We start from the raw sequence: 23,184 nt of genomic DNA, 5'->3' as shown, positions 1-23,184 counted from the left end.
CTCAGTTTTTTTCATAAAATCAAATATTTTGCCCCAAATCGTTTTATAATTTATTCATTTTAATTATTCTGCTCTGTTGATGGATTGTCTGAAACAGATTACATGAAATTCTTTTTGAAATTCAAATTATTGATAATTATTTTCAGAAAAATAATACTGAAATGCAACAAAGCTTTCATGCAATGGAGAAAACAAAACATTTCACGTTCATCATATTTGTCGATATTCATTCATTTGAATAAAATGGATAATATTGAGCATATTAAACATATCATTAAAAATGATGTGAAAATGGAAAATGAGAAAGGAAACAATCATCAAATTTGTTAATACATGTTCAAAGTTGAATTTTTTCTCAATTTTTTTGAGTCTTCTCAAGAGAATTAAAATAATTATATCTTCATGATCCCCAAACAAATTTTTAATTTATGATTTTTGTTTGTATATTTTTGCTATCTACAGCAACTTATGGAGAATTATGCAACATTACAAAGACTCAGCTTATTCAAGCTTCAGAATTGTCTAAATGTCTTTCTAACTTTCCGGTATTTGCATTTATAATATTGTTGCTTTTTTTTGTTGATTTACGAAATAACGTTTTCATTGCATTTACGCATAGTTGGATGAAACTAAAGATTTAGTGTCTCGCATAAAAAATTTACTCGAAGGCTATGCATTTCGAGATATTTTGATGAATCCTCCACCTGATTATAATGATAAGCCAATCGATATTCTTTCCGTGTTGGATGAAATTGACAACAAAAACTACACAAACGGATTTGAAAAGCATTTAGACGTTGTTAAATCTTTAAGAAGAATGCGAGATCCACATACAGATTACAATCCTCCTTGCTTCAATGAAGCTGCATATGTGACTCCATTTTCAATTGGATTTGAATTTAGCAAAAACGGGTCTTTTCTAAAAGCTGTGGTTACAAAAGGAATGATGCCAGGGTTAGCCGAACTCTGTTTATTATTTGGACAAGTTGAAAATGTTCTTGGATGTGAAGTTAAAGCAATTTCTTTAAATGGGAAAGGCTTCCCAAAAAATGAAACACCAATTGAAACTTTAGCTAAATGGGCAGATGAAGAAATTGGAATTTCACGAAGTCGGGCTGCTCGTTTGAATTTGGCGATCCAATCTCAGTTTTCGTATCGGATGGCTGGGATTTTCGATTGTCCTCCTGATTACTGGAATATACTGTGTATTGTGGATGGCAAAGAAAAAGATGTGAAGGTTCCATTTTATGGACTAACTGGGGCTGATATACAAAATGTGACTGAGTGGTGTTCTGAGCCAGGGAAATCAAAAACCGATGAGGATGAAGATAAAACGGAAGGAGGCCAAGAATTAAACAGTTATTCAGATTATAAAGCCGAGAAACCAGCATCAGCACAACTCAATTCACTTCGGAGTTATTTTCCTTACAATTCAAAAATGAAAAGATCTCGAGGAATGCCGTTGGAGCGTGCAAAGGAGATTTACTTGGATTCTGTTGCCAGCAAAAGCAAGCTGCTGCAAATTACAATGACTGCACCATATAATTTTCTTGGTATTAGTAGTAATGCGTCTATTTCTGAATATTTTGATCCAAAAGATTATTTTGGATACACTTTTTCTCCGAAATTAATAAATAATTCGAAAAAAAGTGTTCGGCTCAAAAATTTTCAAAGTTTTGAGCTTGAGAAGCCAAGTCAGCAATTACATTTCGCATATCACAATAGACTGTCTGAACAGACAGAAAACACTTCAAAAACATCAAATGTTGTGTCCGTAAACATTCCGCACAAAGCTAAAGTTATTCTCACACAGACATCGAAGAATGATGAAGTCCCAAATGAAAATGAAACAAAAGTTGAGGACGAAGATGAAAGTGATGATGTGAAGTCTTATCTTATAACCTCAACTTCTGAGATTATGTCATACTATATGCCTGATCTCAAAGTTGGCCTTTTTGCAATCAGCTCATTTATGCCAGGAAACACTGACTCCTTCGTGAAAGCAACATTTGATACGATGAAATACCTGAAGCTGAAGAACTGCCGAAAGCTGGTCATTGACCTGCGCAGCAACACCGGCGGCTCAGTTGATCTTGTGCGTGGGCTTGTGCGCCTCTTATTTCCTTCGCTCCATCCGCTGTATGGGCGTGTGGATTTGGCACACTCGCAAATCAACGACCATGCAAGTCCGCTGCTTGCTGATCAGTATCGAGTGATTATGACTGATTTTGAGACACTTCAGCCAAACGACAGGTGGTTTCTGACATCTCGTAATAAGACAGTGAAAAGCAAAGATGGAAACACATCAAGAACGCGGAAGTGGACAGAGCAATTTGCGAGAAATAGCGACTTTGCAGATCCGTTTACGACTTCTCCATTCTTTACGTCTTTTCCATATGCTGGGCAGCGCTTGTTTCTGCCTTCGGAAATGATTCTGCTCACTGACGGGCTTTGTGGAAGCGCATGTGCGCAATTTGCGAAGCATTTGTGGGAAATGCGGTTGGCAAAGACAGTTGCATTGGGCTTTGATCCAGCGAAACCAACTGCGAGTATTGATGTCGGATCATTTTGCTCAGGCAATGTAATGGGGTCTGATCTGTTCCAGGAGTTGCTGAAGGAGCAGGACAAGATTGATGAGGAGCTTGACAAGGAAAGGCGCAGGATGGAAAGATTGATGAAAGAGGAAGGAGAAATAGATTATGATGATGGATATGACAGGAGCAACGAAGAAGAGAGCATCGAAACAAACGATGTTTCAAATAAAGGAAAGAGGGAAAACGAATTGCCGATGTGGGAGGAGGAAGAGGAATTCTATCTGGATAAAACGAAGCTTCCGAAGCCCTTCCCGCGAAGAGGGCAGCAGATGAGCTATTCGATGATGAGTCTGTCGAGCTGGCTGTGGGACGAGGAAGACACTTTGATGGAGTTCAAGTACTGCCCTGCAGACTGGACAAGCGGGTTTTCGCCTTCTGTCTCCACGTGGGAAGGAGAAGAGCGGGTGAAGACAGCTGCTGGGGTGAGTAAATTGTTCGATGTTCATGCTGGCTGGGAAGTTCTGGAAGACGAGGAAGGATGCAAATCTGCGAATATTAACCACAATTCAATTAGCGATGCAAAAGTTCAAGAAAAGGGACTTGTGAGTAAATTGCGCAGAGTCTTCAATCATATTTTTGCAATAAGCAATATCAAATCATCAGAAGAAGAAAAAGCTGACGATTCGCACAAGATTTATGGCCATCCAACGAGCAAAGATGGGAAGTCTTTTGATTTGAGCAGGTGTGTCTTTTGCAGATGCGAAGATGGCTTCTATCTGAACAGATTCAACAACTGCGTGCCTGTTCCGCATCTTCAGCTGCCCAAACCAGAGCCGCTGCCTGAAATAAAAAGCGATAAAGTTTCGTTTGAGGAAGAAGCTGCACTTCAAAAAGAAAAAATAAAAAATGCTAATAAAAAGTGGTTTGTTGGGGTGGATAATCTGTCATCAGGGGAATTGTCTGTGATTATTTTGATTTTTGTGGTCTTTGGATTTGCCATCATCGGAGGTGTTTTGATTGCAGTGGGGAAATGTGTGTGGGACATGAAGAATATTATAACCAAAAATGGAATGGACGAAATGGATGCTCTTCAAGAAAAGGCAACTGCACAATTTTTGAGTCGCTTTTCAGCTGCAAGAAGGCATCCTTTGGAGAACATAGGTGGGATCAGCGACGAACACACACAAAACGCTTTAAGGTTATCATCGTCTGATGATCCATACAGTTTGAACCAGAGAGACGCGAACAGAGTGATGAATGATGCAGTTGGTGAGGGCAATTCTTCAGATGAACAGACTGTGTTGCATTCAAGAAAAAATAAGCAAGCTGATACTTTGCTGCTTGATGACGGGATCATGGGCGGGATTGAATTGGATTTGGACGATGCATCTCCGTTTCTTTAAAAGTATTGTCTTCTACTGTTACATTTATTCGAATAATTTTGAATTTTTCTTTAGAAATAAACCATCCGGAAATATTTTAGTGAAATATTTGTTATATTTTCGTCCATTTCACAATTTATTCTTTATATCTTATAACCTTTGTTTTTAATGTTTCTTATAGATAAACTTCAATGGAAATAGCATGAAAATTCATTTTTGAAATTGAATGAAAGAATAAATCAAACAAGTATGGTCGGGATCACTAGTTTTAAAAATCAAACAATTTGTAATATAAACGTTTTTCTTTATAAATTGTTAAGGATATGAATTCAATAGATCCAACGCAAACGCCTAAAGCAGAAAAATCAGTTTTTGTTTTGTTAATTTTGAAATAAAATTTAAATATTGTTGATGACATTTTTTTTCTGTGTTTTAAAATAACATGAATATTAATATAGGACTCGAACAATAAAAAGTCAAAAGATTCCAATGGTTATGTTGAGAAGTCAATGACTCGTCAATTTCTTTCTGTTGATTCAAAAATTCAAAATGATCCATCAGATACGGACAACGTAAATCAAGAATTTGAGCATTCAGAAGATCTAAAAGATGAATATAAGCAGTCAGATTTTGATTTGCGATATTCTTCAAATCAAGCTCATGGAGAAGATGTTAGCGTTCCAGCTGCAAAGGAACAATATATGGATGTATCTCCTCAGTTCACAACATCTCCTGATCGTCATTCACCGTCTTCTGAAGAAAAATTAAGTGTTGAAGATCGTCAAAAGGTACAGAATGAACAAGAAGATGAGGAAATTTTGGTCAAGAGATCAACGCTTGATGAAATGATATTGGAAGTTGAAAAGGGACAAAAACTTTCTGGAATAGAAATCAAATATCTTAGCAAGTTGGAAGAAAATGAAGAATATAGAAATGAAATCACAAGACTAGAAAAGAAAATTTGCCGTCTTAATGGAAAACCAGTTGGAAAGTTGATTGAAGAAGAGGAAGAAATGGAACGAATAATTGAAGCATTACAGGAAGAAGAAGAGGAAGAAGACATAGACGAAGAACGAGCAATGTTTGATCGAGGAAATTATGAATTTGAAGCACCTGGAAAGATGCAAAAACATTCAGAAAAGAAAAAAGCTGCGTTATTTAAGGAGAAGATGTGGTTTGGACCTTATTGTGAAATCGATCGAATAATTGAAAATGAAAGGAAAGAAAGAGAAAAGAGAGAAATTGAAAGAAGCAGAAAGGAGAAAATGGCGAATGAAAAAAAGAACAAGAAAAAGAAAAAGAAAAATTCAGAAGGTGAATCTGAAGGCGGGAAAGAAGTTTCAGCTTTTTCTTTCTACACACAATTTTCAGGAGAAGAACTAAGCAAGGAGGCCAATGAAGATGACTATGCTTCAAAGGATGAAATAACATCACTGCTGAGCGGAGAAGATGATTCAAAAAAGAATCAGCTGCGAAACAGTTCGAATCCATTTGAAGCACATGTCCCATTGGAGCTAATTGAACCAAAATTGTGGGTGAATGAAGAAGAAGAAGAAAAAGTGATTTTGAGAAAGAAGCGCGAAATTGACGAAAAAGAAGAGGCAAAACAAAGAGAGAGGGAAAGAAAGAGAGAGAGAGAGAGCATTCGCAATGACAGATACAACAAAGAGGAAGGAGAAAGAGAAGATGAAGATGAACTTGGCGATGAAGCGATGCTTCCAGTCAGAGAGAACACTCCACAAGACAAAGAATCACCTGACACACTGGATTCTGATAATAAGCCAGAGTTGGCTTCGACTTTGGATATTATAAAGAAGGTCGATGAAAACAAGGGATCTCAAAGAAAATTTAGTAAATTTACAACATCGTTACCAGCTGCACTAAGCACTATAAAAGATGACATACCATCAGCATCTGCTTCAGCTTCTTCTTCTTTGACAGCCACAGATAATCCTTCGTCATTCTCACGTTCTGTTGATGTCTTTCCTTCTTCTTCTTCTTCTTCTATTTTACCTTCAACAGTAACTTCAACTTCTCTTCCGCTTTCTTCGACTTCCGTTCAGCTTCCTGTCCATCGAGAGATTCTGTGCGAGGTCGAAACAGATTTCCGTCTTGTGCACAAAATCCTGATGTGGAAGAACAACTTGCTGAAAGGCAAAAACGATGCTCTTATCATCGAGAGAAGGCAGCTACAGATTGTTGTGGAGTCGTTGCGGATGGAGCTGGAGAAGCGCAACTTCGAGAAAAACGTGCTGGAAGAGGTTCTTCTTGAGTCGAGGAGAAAAGAGGAGGAGAAGGAGAAAGAGAACAAGATTGCTGAAACTGAGAGAGAAGAGGCATTGGCAAAGGAGAAGATGAAAGTTGCTGTGTTGAAGAAGGAAGTGAGACGATTGAGAGAAAATGAGAGCAAAATGATAGAGCAACAAAAAGATGATGCGAAGAAAGAAAGCGAAAGAGAGGATGAATTGTTGAATGCGATCAATGCCAAAGAAAACATGGGAGAAGAATGCAAAAAGCTGGAAGCTGAATTGGAAGAGAAAGACAAAGCTGTGAATGAGCTTAAAAACGAAATGATGACAAAAGCTAAGGAGTCAGAAACAATCATTGCAAACCTGAGAAAAGAGATCAAAAATAAAGACGATGAGAATCAAACGCTTATTGACTTGATGGAGAACCAAAGGAAATTGAGGGATGACAGCGAAGAAGGAAGAAAGCAGCAAGAACTGCAAGAAGCCAAAAGAAGAATGATGGAGCAAGAGAAAATGAATAAACTCGAAGAACAGATAGAGCAACTGAATGAAGGGAAAACTCAAATTGAAAAAGAGCTGAAGAAAACGAAGGAAGAATTGGAGAAAGAAAGAGAAGAGCGAAACAAGGAAAAGCAGAAGCGAATGGATGAAGAAGCGATTCAGGAGGAGAAAGCGAGAAAGATCAAAGAGGAGGCGAAAACGCGGGAGGAGGAGCTGAGTGTCATCAGAAAGAGGATCAACCAAATTGCAGAAGAGGCAAAGCGCATTGGCGATGAGAACACGCAGCTGAGTGCTGAAAAGGCAGAGGCAGAGAAACAGCTGGAAGACGCAAAGGCAAAGGAAAGCGATCTTCAGAAGGAGAAAGAAAGACTGACTGAACAAGTGAATGAAAAAGAGCAGAAGATTCAAGAGATGCAGGCGAATCTTGACTTTTTCAGCCATAAGTATAATGATGCTTTGGTAGATTTCCAAGATTATGAGAAAAAGCTGACTGCCAATGAAGCTGAGATTTCAAGGGTGAAAAAGGAAAAAGAAGCAAAAGAGGAAACAGTTGTTCAAATGAAACAGAAAATGGATGAGTTAACTAAGCATAATCATCAATTAGAAGCAGATCTTGAGTCTTTGAAGGAAAGGCTTCAAGCAGCAGAGGAAGAAATAGCAACAAAAGTGGAGGCATTGCAAATGGAGAAGAACGCACTGGAAGAAAAAGAAGCAAAGAAAGCAGAAGAAATGAATGAACAGCACGAGCTACAGCTCTTAAAGTTAAAGGAGGAAAAAGAATCAGAATTGATGAATGAAAAATTAGAACACAAAAAGCTTTCAGAAGAGTTCGAGAAGTTAAACGAAGATTACAACGAATTATCGATCAAAGTCAAGCAATTAAATTCTGATTGCCGAATGCTGAAAGAGCAAGCGCTTCAATCACAACAAGAGAAAGAAGAAGCAGCGGATGAGATGAGCAAAAAGGAGGTCCGAATTGAGCAGCTAGAAAAAGAGCTGCAGAGAAAGGAGAAGGAAAAGAACAGCATCGCTGAAGAAATGGAAGCAATGAAAGAAGAACAAGATGAAAGCGGGAAAATCAGGTTTGAGCAGGAAAAGGAAAAGAGGAAACTGGAGATTGAGATGGATGCACTGAAGAGAGAGAGCGAAGAGAAGGCGCAGGAGCAAAATGATGTGATTGAGGAATTAAAAGCAAAAGTGCTGTTTTTGACGACAAAAACGACTGAGCTGTCCCATTCGAAGCATTTGGACGAGGAAGAAATCATCCGACTGAAAAATGAAGAGATTGAGAGGGTGAAAAAGGAGAAAAAGGGAATCATCGATCAGCTGCGGTCTGATTTGAGGCGCAAAGACGAGGAAACACGGAAAATGCTTGACGATCAGCTCCAAGTCCAAAAAGAGCACCGCGAAACGAAGAAAATGCTGGCAAGCAAAAGCGACGAAGTAGATCAACTGAATGAATTGTTGGAGAGTAAGAGCAATGAAGCACATGAGCTGAAGCTGAAGATGCAAAAGCAGATTGAAGGATACGAAGCAGAAGCCAAAAAGCTGTCTGAGCACATTCAGGGTGTGTTGAAGGAGAATGAAGGGCTTCGCAAAAGAGGAAATGAATACAAGACAAAGATACAGGAGCTGGAAAATGGCAACAGCGAGCTGCAAATGCAAATTGACAGACTGAAAAGAGAGGCGACTCAGAACGAGAGAGAACGAGAAAAGGAGCAAAAAGAGCAAAAAGAGAAAGAAAAGAGCAGAAGAGAACGAGAAGAAGAAGAAATGAAAGAAACAAAAGAGAGAGAGAAAAGAGAATCTGAGTTGAAAGAAGAGATTGGTAAGTTGAAGCAAGCCATCAAAGAGAAAGAGGAGGATTATCAGCTTTTAAGCGAAGCAGCTCAGAATGTGTCAAACGAAAACGAAGCATTCCGCCAGAATTTGAATGAGAAGAGCAAAAAAGTGATTGAAATGTCTGAAGAACTTGCTGAAAAAATGAATGAAAATCAGAGAATTATGAATGAAAAAATGGCATTGGAAAAAGAATTGAAGCAGCTGAAAGAAAAAACAGATAAAAACGTCAAAGAGATTAGCGAAGAAGTGCAAAAAATTAAGATAGAAAGCAAAGAAGAAGCGAAGAGAAAACAGGATGAGATTAAAAGATTGAGCGAAGAAAGAGATAAAATAAAGGAAGAAAAAGACAAAGCAATAAAGAAATTAGAAGAGAAGTTGCTGTCAAATGAGAAAGAAAGCATGACGAAGGAAAACGCAATGAAACGATTGATTCAAGAGAAAGAAGAAGAGCATGACAGATTACTGAAATCGATAGAATCGCTGAAAGGATATGAGACAGATGCAAGCAAAGTTAGGGCAGCAGAAATTAGAGTCAAAATGGCAGAAGAGGAGAGAAAAGAAGTTGAAATGGAGTTGAGCAAAGTGAAAGAAGAAATCAGAAAACTCAAAAGAGAAAGAGAAAGTGCAGAAGCTGAATGGAAGGCAAAGATGGATAAGTTTGAGATGGAAGCAAAGAAAGAATTGGAGATGGAACGAGAGAAAGCGAAAATGGACGAAATGGAAAGAGGCAAAGAACAGGACAGAATGAGGAAAGAGAAGGAGAAGGAAAAAGAGCTATTGCTAACTGAATTCGAAAAGCTGATTGACATAAAGAATGAAATCAGAGGAGCTGAGAAGGCGATGGCAGACGTACAGAAGATGGAGAAAGAGTATCGGCGAACGAGAGAAGGAGAAAGAGGGCAGATCGGGAAAAGCGGAAGATGGATCGAAGAAGAAAGATTCAACGACGATGAAAGAGTGAATTTGAGAATTTCTGAGTTCAACAGAAAGATCGAAGAGGAAACAAGAAAGCTTCAATCGCTTTTCGAAGCTTTGAAGTCTACGATAAGTGATTGCGAAGTTAAGAAGAACGATTACACTTCTAAATACTTATCATCGCCTTATTTGTCTTCCTCTCGCTCGTCAGCTGTGTCAACACCTAAAACTCTTTCATCCTCACTTAATGAATCGAAGATCGATCGATGCTTGGAAGGAATGTCAAAATCGCTGGATTTCTTCACTTACATGAAATCAAATATGTCAACAATATCTGCATCTTCGCCTTATTCACCACCGTCTTTCATTGTGTCTCTTCAGCCTCTTCTGGCTGCTGTGCAAGAGTCTCTCCGCGAGCTGCAGGCGCAGAGGCAGAACACGAAGACTGAGGATGCAAAAGAGCAGAGCGAGACAACCACGCAGAAGATGAATGACAGAATGAAGCTGCTTCTGAAGCAGATTGAACAGCGCCTCGGACAAATGCTTCAATCGTCTGCTTCTTCTGTTCAGTCTGCTTCTTCTTCCTCTTCCTCTTCCTCTTCATCTTCTTTATTGTCTCCTGATCGATTCTTGGGATCTCCAGCTTCCGTTGCATCCTCTCCACTTCCTTTTTCGCCTCTGTCTATTCTATCGCTCCTGTCGTCAGTTGAGCTGGAAATGAAGACACTTCACAGACATCTCTCAATGAATACTACGCTCATTGACGAAAAGGACAAGGAGCTCCAAAGGATTAAGCAGGAGTTTGCAGCTGAATCTGTGAAGAAGAACGAAGTTATCACCAATCTTTCACAGAAGATGAGCCAACTCAACGATTCAATCAGGAAATATGAGCAGGCAGACAATTTGCTGAAAGGAGGGCTAAAACAAATTAGTGAGCTCAAACGAAGTGAAGATGAAGAATCAAAAAGAAAAGATCGTTCTGTTCTGTACGGGGACGGAGGAAGATCGCAAGCATCACAATTATCCACTTCATATTCCTCTTCTCCTCTAAATTCACATTCGCAATCTTCGTTTTCTGTCAAAACATCCTCTGCTTCCATGTCGCTTTCTCCACATCTCAGATCTTTCCCAATACATTCACCGCTTCTTCCACATACACACTATCAGCACGCAACTCCCTTTTCACGTCCAAATATTCCATCTTCTTCTCTTTCGGAATCTTCTTCTTCGACTTCTTCATCCACTTCGCAATTGCTTTCATCAGCTCCTAACAGACTTCTTTCTCATCCTGGTTCTCTTAAAACGGATCAGTCTTTCTTCACTTCCTCTCCTCATTCATCCGCAATTCAATCTTCTCAACTAGCTTCTTCATTATCTCCCTTGTCTTCATCCAGTTATTCAGCTTCCTCTTCAACAACAATGCAATCCAAAACTCGTCAGCCAGTCTTGAAACAAATACCAACTCCAAATGATATTATACACAACCCAATTTCTTATGTTCATTCAAAATAATGGAATTGTCCACCAAATTATCAAAAGGAGGAAAAGAAAGATAAGAAAACAATTTTTTCTTTTAAAAGCAAAAGAATTTTATTTTAATTTCAATTATGAAATAAAACAGTTTATCACAAGAATATCGTGTGAAAAAACAAGATATGAGTTAAAATTCATGAATAAACAATTTTTATTTTAAAAGTTAAAAATTTTCATAATTTTTTAACATTTTCACAAGTCATATAATTTTATTTTAACATTTTTAATATTGTTTTAAAAATACACAAAAACATTCGCCCACCAAGGGACTCGAACCCTTGACCGTTCGGTTAAAAGCCGAACGCTCTACCAAACTGAGCTAGGTGGGCTAGCTGAAAGGTGTGATTTTTCTTTATGAATTTAAAACGTTCATTCAGAAATATTCTAATTTGCCAACTTTTTTTAAAAGAAAATAAGAAAAATGGTTTTGTTGTGATCAAGATATTTTAGTAAAATTGAATGGATTTCTGTCCTTCGAAAGTTTTTTTTATAAAAACATCTCGGGGAAAAATCTTAAAAATGAGTATGTATCTACTTTTAACGTTTTTTTGTTTTTTTGGTTTTATCGTTCATAAGTTCCTGGAAGAAAAAAGAATTATTTCCTAACTTCTTTTTTCAAAAAGACAAACAATCCTGCACATGAAACGGATGATAACCGAAATGAGAATAAATTAGCAATTTATGTTGATTCAAAAGAAAGAAAGAAAGATAAAGAAAAAAACTTTGATTTTTAAAGAATTTCAGAACAAACAATGGATATTTCTCTTTAACAATGATAAAAACCAGACTGATCAAATATTTCCATTCTTGTGAAATTCAAAGAGCATGAATTGAAATATAATAAAATTTTGTGAAAAACAATTGTTTGAAAAATTTGGGTAATTCTTTTTGAAAAGTTACAAATGATAAATTTTCAAATGAATAAAAATTTTCATATATAGATCAAATTCTTGTTAACATCCACCAAACTTCACTAATATGGAATCTATTTAAGGATAATGCTATTTCATGCATTCGAAAAAAGATTCGTGAGTGAAAACAGAAATTTGAGCAAAATATGAAATTTCAGATTTATTCGAAGATTAACATTTGCGACTTTTCAAAAAGAATTACCCATTTGTGTGATTATTTTTTTTTCTTATTTGGGACAAAATATTTGACTTCAGATATTTTCATTGAAAAATTATGAACTTTTGATCAACTTTTTGTGTACAAAATTTATTGAAAATGAGAACAACTTTTGAATTACGTGTAAGTTCACCAAACGTTTTGTTATTATATCAATGATGTTTGTTTTTAGATATGAAAATCTTATTTATTCTGAAATCTGGAAAAGTTTAATAATGTTTAAGGGAAACAATTTTATCATGCTTTGTGCATAAAAAGCTTGAAAGTCCATATTTTTCCCCATTTATATTTAATATTAATTTATAAAAAAAAAACACAAATAAATGTGAAATCGATAATGGAAAAATTAATTTCTGTTAAAAGGAAAATTAAATTGCATCTTTTTGGAACCCTAAAAATTATTATTGATGATTATTTCACATCATTTTTATCATAAACAAGTTTTTTCACATTAATTTGATGGAAGTACAGATATCGCATAAAATCCCGGACATCGCATTAAATACAGGACAAGGTTGTTTTCACAATAACTGCAAGTGGAATAATTCTGTTAATTTTCCTCAAAATATATTTTATCAATTCAAACTAAATCGATAAACGAAACTTTCAAAACAGATTCATTTGTGCTCAGAAAAAAATAATGATTGATATCCAGGAGAAATAATGTTTTGAGTTTCTCCGAGATTTCAAAAATAATTTTCTCAGAGCACAAATGAAGCAATTTTGAAAGTATCGTTTATTAATTGAGTTTGTATTGATGAGATACACCAAAAATAATTCTAATTCGAAAAAAAATAATTCAATTTCGAAAAAAAATAATTCAAATTCGGAATTAATAATTCGAAATCGAAAAAAAATAATTCAAATTCGGAATTAATAATTCAAAATCGAAAAAAAATAATTCAATTTCGAAAAAAAATAATTCAAATTCGGAATTAATAATTCGAAATCGAAAAAAAATAATTCGATTTCGTAATTAATAATTCAAAATCGAAAAAAAATAATTCAATTTCGAAAATGAATATTTCAATTTCGAAATTCATTTAAAACTGAAATTTTTAATTTTTCCCGAGAATGGATTTCAGAAAATGCCAAGTTAATTTTTAACCACACAAATATTAAATCTCAAAAAAACCTATTTTTTTAAATTGAAACAATCAATAAATCAATTTTTTGAAAAAAGAATATTTTTTTAAAAACCATCACTCTAATGATAAATTAATAGCAAATAATTCATTATTTTAAATAACCTGCAGGAAATAGTGAATTTCCAATCACATTTATTGAATAACAAAAAACAAGAATTTTTTCACCAATAATTTTTTTAAGTTTCTTTGGTGAAAAAAAGAAAAATATCAATTTTTATCATGATGAGAATTTCTTTTTTTTTTTTTGAATTAACTCTAATCATATTTTTTTCAATGAATAGGAATGAATATTTTAAAGTGATAAATCATCATTTTTCAAATATTCATAAACAAAGTGAACTGATGAAATACAAATGAACAGAATAAAAAACCCAAAACACAAGTCATTCATTCTACAAATCAAAAAAATATTCATTTCCGAAATTGAATTATTCTTTTTCGAAATCGAATTAATAAATTACGAAATCGAATTATTAATTTCCAAATTCGAATTATTAATTCCGAATTTGAATTATTTTTTTCGAAATTGAAATATTAATTCCGAATTCGAATTATTAATTTTCAAATTTGAAATATTAATTACGAAATTGAATTATTTTTTTTCGAATTCGAATTATTTTTGGTGTATATATTGAAAAAAAATGTCAGAATTATTCCTCTTGCTGCTATTGAGATATCGATCTTGTCCGGTATTTTGTGCAATGTCCGGGATTTTATGCGATATCTGTAAATTGCAATAAATGTTTTTATTCCTATTCATTTTTTTGATCATAAAAACTGTGAGAAAAAAAATTTATTTTTCAAAAACCATTAACTTCCGACATGCAACAATAGTTTAACATAAATGAACAATGCATTGTTGAGTTGTAGACAAAATTTCATTAAGATCTGAGGATGACTATATCTTCGGACTATACCAACAGTTTTCAACTTCAATTTTTGACAAAACATTAAAATATTGTCAGTCATTTTGTCTATTTTTCTTTTATCATTTTCCATTTTTCTGAGATCTTGATCAAATAAAATAAATTATGATTTTTGAAAAAATTCCTCATTTATCGCTTCAATTCACTCACATAATTGGAAAATGTATTTCGATTTATAAAGCCATTAGCTTTCGATGCAAAAGATTGAAAAATGATACTTCTGAAAAAAAGTGCACTTCGTTTCAAAAGAAAATTTTTATTTTTTCGTTGATATAATTTTTTAAAATAGAAAATTTTATAAAAGTTTTTGCACTGATTTTTTCTTTGGTTTCAAATCATTTTTTTTATGGGAATTTTTTTATTATTTTCGGTTTTTCTTTTTCTATTGAGACTGATGGAATTACTTTGTGGAAAGAAAAGAAAAGTTATTAAAGACAATAAGGGAATATCGTTAAATTATAAATATAGAGATTCAGGCTCAGATGAGCTTCTCGCTTCAATATTGAAAACAAAAATTAAAAATGAAAGTTTTGTCAACAATTTGTCTTTATATTATTCATAACTATTTTTCAATTGCAAAATATAGATTTAGAAACGAAAATTTCAACAACAGGAAGAACCAGACATGTTTGCTTTATCATGCTTTCATTTATTCATATTTGTAGTTTGCACACCGTGAAGGGAATTGGGCAACTTTCGTAGGGATACATGGTAACTTTTAATTATATTTGATATTTCAATAGTCATTAAGAATTACTCGTTAAATTACACATTATTCAGTAATTTCAAAAGTTGTTGAGGATGTGGCAAAATCATTTTTTAGAATAAAATTTCCATTTGAGTTCACACTAATTTCCTTTGATGAATGGCATATATCTTTTTCTCGAACATTTCCCATCAGGTGTAGTGTTATTTTTAGAGAAAAAAGAATACTTATATTTTGACATTTATTTACAGTCATATAGAAATTGAACCTTTTAGAGAATTATTAATTCAGTCATGCAATTCTGTTGTAAGGTTTTGTTTTCTTTAGGTAATTTTTATTTTTTCTTTTTTATCATAAACAACAATTCAGTTTTTCTTTCACAGTCGATTACAAGCTGATGCTGATTTTAGGAGACAACGATAAAACAATTTTTGCTGCAGTTGCAATAATTGATAATGAAGAAGGAGTTTGGAACTTGCTATTGAAAAAAATTCCTTAATATTTTATCAATCATCTTTTAATTTGTTTTGATTTTTATTTTGTTACTCTTCAGTTGTCAAGATGCGTGGATGCAGTTAACAAAGCCGTTGCATCTTTTGGAGGTGAACCATTTTACAGTGACAAAATTCATCACGTTTCATTTGCATCAATGGCTGGTGATCGAAAAACGTATTTGAATGCAATTAAACATGTGTGCTTATTTATTGAAAATGAAAATGAAGGCAAAACATTTGAAGAGGCTGTGAGCAATAAAAAGAATGATGAAAAAGAAGATGAGAGCTGCACAGAAGCTAAAGATTACATTTTACTGCAGAACGATTGTTCAAGCAATGAAATGCTTAACGAAGTTAGTGAAGATTTAAAAATCAAAGATAAAGAATTTGATTGGGTTGATGAGTCTTTGTGTAAACGAACGAAAATGAAACGAATGCACGAAAGAGTAATAATCGGAGAAAAAGAAAGAAAAATTGATGATAACGTCAAAAGCGGTTGCGATGGAGATGATCCTTCTGAAGACTTTGCATTAGAAACAGATGAAATATCTGAATCATTTCTTAAAATAGGAGAGTTTGTAGGAACTCGGAAAAATGTTTTTGTTTTTCATCAAGATTTTCGTTTCATTAACCATGAACTGAAACATCCACAAATGGAAAAGGAAGTTATTAGGTGCTCCTCTTTATCTGTCGTATGCGGGAAAGTTAAGAAATTTAACATTCCACTGAAAACAAAGGCTGAATTAGAGGTGAAGATAGAAAGCAGCAAATGAAAGAAACAAATGATTGTTTCAAATGAAAAAGAAATTAATGAGTGAAGCTGAATATACACGAACTCCATTCGAAGATTGATCATTTTCTTTATCTCTGCCGTCGCGGAAATTGAAGGGAATGAAAAAAAAAATTGCTAAAAGAAGTGTTGGGAAGTAACTTAAATGGACTTTTTCATCATCACAGAATTTATGAATGCTTATACAAAAAGTTAGCATTATAGAAGTTTAAATATTCAACTGAGAACATGGTTTCTGGAAGATTGTTTTATTTTTTTCTTTCAAAAAAAAAAGCTAAATTCGTGATGAATCATTCTTTCTAAAAGACTTTAATTGGCTCTCTAATTGCCAATCAAAGTTTCTTTTTAAAACGGTTATTTCAAGTCACAATTTGCAAAGACAAAATTCAAAGGAAGAAAAGAACAGTGAAAGTCCAAATCATTATTTATTTACCAAAATTATAAGAGAATAATCATCCTCTTTAAAATAAAAAAAGAAAAGAAATACAATGCAAACAGCATGAAACATAACTTTGCATATATAATCGACAGATACATACGAATCAACAAAATGCAATTCACAGTTATCAACTTATTTCACTTGGAGATTCAACAAACAAGCAATTATAAACCAACTTTTTCATTTCCCTTTTCAGCAACACCAATCTCTTGCAAAGCGCAGAAACATGCGAAAGCTTCGTCACACGATCTGCAGTCTGATTTTTCGCGAGCTGCTGAGTGAGCCACGCTTCGTGCTTCTTCAGAACACAAAACAGGATTTGCCTGCTCTGCTGCGCTTCTCTGAGAATAGAAGCATGAGACGACTTTGCAGAAGGAGTGTGAGCTGTGACAGATTGATGAGAAGTGCTAAGTTGTTGAGACTGATCTGTTTGTGGTGGAGTTGTTGAACTTTGTTGAAGTGCATTTGATTCACAGGGCTGAAGAGGAGGAGTTGACTCTTCAACATGCTGTGAAAGAGAAGAAGACGAGTTTGAATCTGCATTGGTATCTATGTTGTTTTCTTCTGATGCACAAGGAGCAGTCAAAGGCTGTTCCTCGCTCTGTTCTTGCTCAGTGTCTGCAAGTGGTTGTGGCACAGATGGCATTACCTCTGGAACTGTCATTTCATTTTGTTGCTCACTTTGCCTATCATCCAATCGAATGATGCTTCTATGCCCTCTTATTCGTTGAATGTATGCTTGTTTTTCTCTTTCACGCATTCTTTGCTTCACCATCCATTCAATACACTCCACAACACTTATCAGCTCTTCATCATCAACTTCTTCAAATACAAACTCCTTTTCTTCTTCCTTTTTCGATTCTGCTTCTTTCTCTTCGCTTATTCTTGCTTTATCACGTCTGTTATCTTCCCTTTCATACCTTTGATGCCTCATATGATGCTCAAATGCTCCAAATCTCTCTTCTCTTTCTTTCTTTTCTTTTTCTTGCCTCTCTTCCTCCATTTTGTCTTCTGCCACCTTTTTCTCTCTCAATATTCTGGCTTTCTCTTCATCTGACACTTCCATCAGTCGCTTCAACTTTTCTCCATCGCCTTTTTTAGCAGGAGTCATTTTCCAAAGCCACTGCTCGTTCAAAAGCGCTGCCTCTCTCATCAGCAAAATGATTCGATTTGAGAAGTACTGTCCGAATGTGATGGAAGAGCAAAACCGTTTGAAGAACAGGAAAGCAGGTGACGTTGGAGAAGAAGCAGCCAACGGGAGTGGAATCTGAGGAGCAGGAGAAGAAGTGCGGTGTGTTGGTGAAGGCAAAGGTGCGGGTGTGTGCTGAGGTGAAGGAGCTGAGCTCCCAACTCCGTCCCATTTCGAGAGAGAATTGGCGGAAGAGGTGGAAGAAGAAGAAGAAGATGATGATGAAGAGGAAGAAGTTGCAGTTGTATGTGAAAGTGGAGTTGGTGTTGCACTTTGAAATGGGATGTCAAGATTGGCCCAGCTGAACAGCAAAGCAGGATGTATTTCCGAGGAAGCCATTGGCAAGATCGAAGAAGTCAAAGACGAATAGAACGGAAAAGACGAGAAACGAGGTGTCAAACACGAAAGATAAAACAACAAAGAGGAGGTGATGGAAGGGGAAAGAGGATGAGACATGTACTTCAGATCAGAGAAGGAAGGAGCATGGAGATAGGGAATCGAAGACAGGATCCTCACCTGCTTGTTGAACAGCACCTGCACAAAGTCTGATGGGTTGTATGGGAAAGAAGAGGCAGGAAACGAAGCGTCAAATGGAAACGGAATGAACGGGAGAGAAGGCAAAGAAGAAGCAGCGTTCTGAAGTTGCTGCTGCTGCTGCTGTGAAAGCGGCTGCTGGACAGCATGCAAATGGTGTCTGTCTCTTCGCCGTGTCTTCTCCTCTTCTTTCACTTCGATCATCGACGGAATGACAACCTCATCGCTGTTGTCCACATCAAACCCAAATATTATCTGGTTCAGTTCTGCTTCACTCAACCCTGCTTTCTCTTCGTCTTCTTCATTTTGCTGAGCTTCATCGTATCGCTCGTATTCGTGCCCGCCGTTTCTCCGATGAGACGTCTCTTTCATTTGATTAGATTCTTTTGATTGAGACGAGGCAGAAGAAGATGAAGAAGATGAAGATGAGCCATCAGAAGTCTTTGAAAGAGGCAGAAGAGAAGCTTCCTGCTCAGTCCATTTGCCCAGTCCGATGCTGAAGAGACCTTCAAACAGATCCATCAGATTCTCCGTCTGCTGCCTCAACAGCGTCCGTGCCTGCGCATCTGCAGTGAAAGTGCCGGCAGCAGAAGACATCTTCAACAAGGCTGTCTGAGAAGAAGATGAAGTGTGTGAGTTGTGATGAGAAGAAGAAGAAGAAGGATAAGAACCTTGTGTGGATGAAAAGAATGAAGAGGAAGAGGAAGAAGAAGAAAAAGAGGGAGAAGCAGCTAAGTGTGGAGGTGATGGAGATGAGTGCTTGCTGTGAGATGATTTGTGATAGTGAGAAGAACCGAATGCATCAGAAGATCCAAAAGATGAGGAAGAAGAGGAGGAGGATGAGAAGGAAGGTGAAGCAACAGGAAACAAAGAGGAAGCAGAAGGTGTTGATGAAGAAGAAGCAGAAGACAAAGCAGCATTTGATGATGCACTTAGTGAATGAGAACTTGAAGGCGAGGGAGAAAAGAGCCGAGATGGAGTAGCGTGTGAAGTGTAGGATGTCATAGCATTTCTCTCTGAAGTGCCAGTCAGAACAGAAGAATGAGTCCCAAGCTGCGAGAGAAGAGGGCGAAGCGCAGAATAAATCGATCCAGAGGCGCATTCCAAAGGCGGTGAAATAGAACGACAGGGACCGTTGAGGTCAGAAGGAGCACGAGTGCTGCTTGAAGAAGAGCCGGAGGCAGACAAGTTTGGTTTGGAGAGAGAAGACTGAGATGAATGTGAGTTGTGTGAAGAAGAAGAAGAAGAAGAAGAAGACGATGATGACGATGAACGCGACCCAAACGAATAAGAAAACGCGCCGTCAGACGAAATCGAGCCGAATCTCTCTGCGTCTTCCTTCTCACTGTCGCTTTCTGAGTCGCCCCACATCACTTTCGGCTTCTTCACGATGATCTGCAGCGTCTCTTGTTTTGTGCTCTTTGCATTCGACCGCTTTTTCCCTTGAGCTGTGGCTGTTCCTCTTCCTCCGCCTCTTCTCCTCCTCCCTCGTTTTTTGCCTCCCATCCCGCTCATCCCGAAGCTGTGCATCTTTTCGCTGCTTTTAGCACTCCCCCTTGCACTTCCAGAGGATCCTTGTTCAGGGGCCCTTCCTCGCTCCTTCTCATTCCATGTCCATCTGTCGTTTGCTGTGTCTTCATCGGCGCTGTCGCTTTCTTCCTCTTCGCTCTCTTCCTCCTCTCCATTCACCGTCACCAGCGTCCAATCATTACGTGCTGACAAGAAAAGTGGGTTAGTCACGCCAATCAAAAAGGGCAGCTGAAGCAGAGGAGACGAAAGAGAGGCAGTGAATGTGTATGAGGAAGAGGAGGGGAGCACAGGCAGGTCGAGTGTCTGTGTGGTTAAGTTGGGCTTCACCAGACTGAGCTTAGCGAGCTCGCTTTCGTTCTCCTTCTCCAGCTCCATGATCTCGTAGACGTTCCAATAAGGGCAATAGTCAGAATAGATGGGAAAGGGGCTTACGAGCGAAAGAAGCGCGAGACACACGTTTTTCACCCGCTCTGGCGACGAAGGAGAGAAAATGATGAGCTTTTCGCCAGTCATGACGAGCTCCCAGAGGAAGTGGAGGGAGGAGATGAAGGGAGACAAGGTGAGGGTTAAGGAAAGCGTGGAGCCAGAAGAAGAAGAAGAAGAGGAGGAGGAGGAGGAGGATGAAGAAGGCGAATGATTTGATTCAGAAGTTTGAGATTGAGAAGTTTGAAGTGTTTCGACGTGATTTGAGTTTGAGTGTGAATGAGCAATGGAAGTGGAATTGTGAATGGATTCATTTGTTTGAGAGGGAGATGTGTTTGAAGAAGAAGAAGAAGAAGAAGAAGAAAGAGAAGAAGCAGAGCAGTTTGTGTGAACGTGTGCAGAATTCTCGTTTTCCTCTTCAAACATTGATGGAGGGAATACAACAACAGCAGATGAAGGTGTTATGTTGGTTGTGGAAAGACGAAGAGTTGAAGCAGGAATTATGTTGGAAGAAGGATATGAGAGGGAATTTGAGGAAGATGACGAAAGATCTGAATTGTGTGAAATGATTGCAGAAGAAGAAGAAGAAGAAGAAGATGATGATGATGAGGAGGAGGAAAAGGGAGAAGAAAAAGAAGAGGAATGCTGTGATATTGCTGAATAATTGGGAAACATCGAAAAAGAAGAATTTGAGGCAGTGCAAGTTGAGGCAGCGAATGGGATGAGTGAAGAGAAAGGCGACACAGACTGCTGGACGATGTCGATGAAGTTGGTGAAGAAGGAAGAAGGATGAATGTGCCGTGAGAAGAGCATCAGATGCAGCTGAAGCAGAGAAAAGTGCTGGTGAAGGAGAGACAATGGACGATTGTCTTTGATTTGAATGGGGTTGCTTTCCGAAGACTCGTCTGCTGCATTGTTAGAAGGAGATGAGGATGAGGATGAGGAGGAGGAGGAGGAGGAAGAAGAAGAAGAAGACTTTCGTTTGGAGGATGAAGATTTAATCGAACTGGTTGTCGATTTTTTCTTTTTGTGTTTGACAGCTTTTTCTTCTTTTTCCTCATTTTCATCTTTTTTCACAGGCTTATCCTTGTTTTCTATATTTTCCTGTTTCTCTTGTTTTTCCAGTTTTTCTCTGCTTCTCATCTTAAACAAATAGCTTTCCCCTTCTCCCTCAGAATCGTCCTCTTTATTCATCAGACAATGGCTCAGCCAGTCTTCGTCTTCAGCTTCGTCTTCTTTCACCATCCAAATCGTCGACCGCTTCACAACTTCCAAAATGTGCAGGGTGGAGTCCAGCCAATTGCTGGCTTTGCGCTTTGGAACGAAGTTGATGTAACATTTGGGAAGATTGCGATGTTGAAGTGAATAAGAAGAAGAAGAAGAGGAAGAGGAAGAGGAAGAAGAAGAAGAAGAAGAAGTTGTTGTTGTTGCTGCTGATTCTGAAGTTTGCTGTTCGTTTTGCATTGAGCTTTGAGTATCTGATGAGGGAGATGTACTTTTTTGTGGAACTGTGTTTGATGTGGAAGTATCAGCAGAAGAAGAAGCAGTAGAAGAAGAAACTGATGCACTTTCAGATGATGATACAGTTGCAGCAGTAGTAGTAGCAGTAGTAGTAGTAGTTGTAGAAGAGGATGATGATAATGAAGATGACTCTTCATCATTCAATCCAAGCAGCTTGTTGACAAATGCATCTGAATAAAGATCACTTTCAAGTGGAATCTTTGGCACAGAAAAAGATGGAACGGGTTCGAAATAAGAGGGCGGAAGCACTTCGCACGAAAGCACAGGGCCACAAGCAGAATTGCTGTGATTGTGGAAAGCAGATGAAGGAGACGAAGCAGAAGAAGAAACAGAAGAAGGAGACAGAGAACGAGGAGGACAGGAAGAGGCGCAGAAACGATGAGAAGTTCCGTTGCTGTAGAGAATCCTGTGCTCATCCACAGAAGCCATAGGAGATGGAGAAGAATAGCGAGCGGCTGGATGTTGGACAGTGTTAAAGGGGCTTATTGGACGCTTAAAGCTGTTTTGTTGTGAAGCGCTTTGAGATGTGACATGCCTTGTGGCAGAGGGGCTTGGACTTGAATGAGCTTTTGAATCAGAAGGCTTGTAGCTGTTGCCCACTCCTTCCCACCGAGAAGAAAGCGGCGAGGGAGAAGAAGACGAAGAAGAGCCAGAGGCCAAAGAAGTCAGTGAGTTTATGAAGCGAGAGAAAATAGAAGGCGATGACGTGTTGCGTGATGGAGGAAGTGTTGACGGCATGTTCATCGAAGAGCCATGCGCATATTTGTCGGAAGCAGCTGAAGACACAGCAAGAAGGCTGCTGTCGTTGCTTTGTGAAGGGTCGTTTGGATATGAGGAATGAATGTGACTTTCTCTATCGGTTTTCTCAGAGTTACTCTGCTTTTGAATTTCAACTAGCTGGTTATTGTTGGGAATGAGAAACTGAAACATGGAGGCGTATGAGTTCGTTGGGAAAATGTCAAATGCACATTCAGTTTTAATTTCTTCAAGCTGGCAATGCAAATAGTTTTGCGATTGAAGCAATTCGCAAAGCTCTGTCATTTTATGATAAAGCAAAGGATATCTAAATCTGTAATTTTCATAGTATTTTAAATTCAGAGCAATTCGGAGTCGAAGCAGGCCGCTAAATAGATATGACGGTGGATAATACCGTGATTGCGTCTGACATAAAAATGAACTACCACAAAGCTTGTGGATATAGCTATGATGAGGAAGTGGCATTTCCCATTTTGATGAATCTTCAAATATTTCTTTACAAATGTTAGTCCTTCCGTTGTGAAACAAAGGTCCAGCAATCCTTATTGCATGATCAAAAACACCGAAAAAAGGTAAAGGAGTTACAATAACAAGAGCCTTTTGATAAAAACCACGTTTGAAAGATCTATCCGGAAACTGCTTGA

At 37.3% G+C, this 23,184-nt stretch overlaps 4 protein-coding genes across 4 annotated transcripts; 3 read left to right on the top strand and 1 right to left on the bottom strand.

The window, feature by feature from the left end:
* Positions 1–428: 428 nt before the first annotated feature.
* On the top strand, positions 429–4,078 carry MONOS_5485 (uncharacterized protein; the record flags this gene model as incomplete). Its single annotated transcript, XM_067875636.1, has 2 exons — positions 429–545; positions 620–4,078. 2 exons carry the CDS (start codon positions 429–431, stop codon positions 3,935–3,937), a joined length of 3,435 nt encoding a protein of 1,144 aa, XP_067734181.1. The 3' UTR covers positions 3,938–4,078.
* A 161-nt stretch (positions 4,079–4,239) lies between these two features.
* On the top strand, positions 4,240–11,206 carry MONOS_5486 (uncharacterized protein; the record flags this gene model as incomplete). Its single annotated transcript, XM_067875637.1, has 2 exons — positions 4,240–4,284; positions 4,375–11,206. The coding sequence occupies 2 exons, from the start codon at positions 4,240–4,242 to the stop codon at positions 10,933–10,935; spliced, it is 6,606 nt and encodes a 2,201-aa protein (XP_067734180.1). The 3' UTR covers positions 10,936–11,206.
* A 4,055-nt stretch (positions 11,207–15,261) lies between these two features.
* Positions 15,262–16,392, top strand: MONOS_5487 (uncharacterized protein; the record flags this gene model as incomplete). Its single annotated transcript, XM_067875638.1, has 2 exons — positions 15,262–15,330; positions 15,418–16,392. 2 exons carry the CDS (start codon positions 15,262–15,264, stop codon positions 16,129–16,131), a joined length of 783 nt encoding a protein of 260 aa, XP_067734179.1. The 3' UTR covers positions 16,132–16,392.
* A 163-nt stretch (positions 16,393–16,555) lies between these two features.
* On the bottom strand, positions 16,556–23,005 carry MONOS_5488 (uncharacterized protein; the record flags this gene model as incomplete). Its single annotated transcript, XM_067875639.1, has 1 exon — positions 16,556–23,005. The coding sequence occupies one exon, from the start codon at positions 23,003–23,005 to the stop codon at positions 16,715–16,717; it is 6,291 nt and encodes a 2,096-aa protein (XP_067734178.1). The 3' UTR covers positions 16,556–16,714.
* Positions 23,006–23,184: the final 179 nt, after the last annotated feature.

The sequence above is a fragment of the Monocercomonoides exilis genome (assembly GCF_001643675.1).
Source record: "Monocercomonoides exilis strain PA203 chromosome Unknown scaffold5-2102611, whole genome shotgun sequence".
NCBI lineage: Eukaryota > Preaxostyla > Oxymonadida > Polymastigidae > Monocercomonoides > Monocercomonoides exilis.
This window is presented reverse-complemented; position numbering and strand designations above follow the sequence as displayed.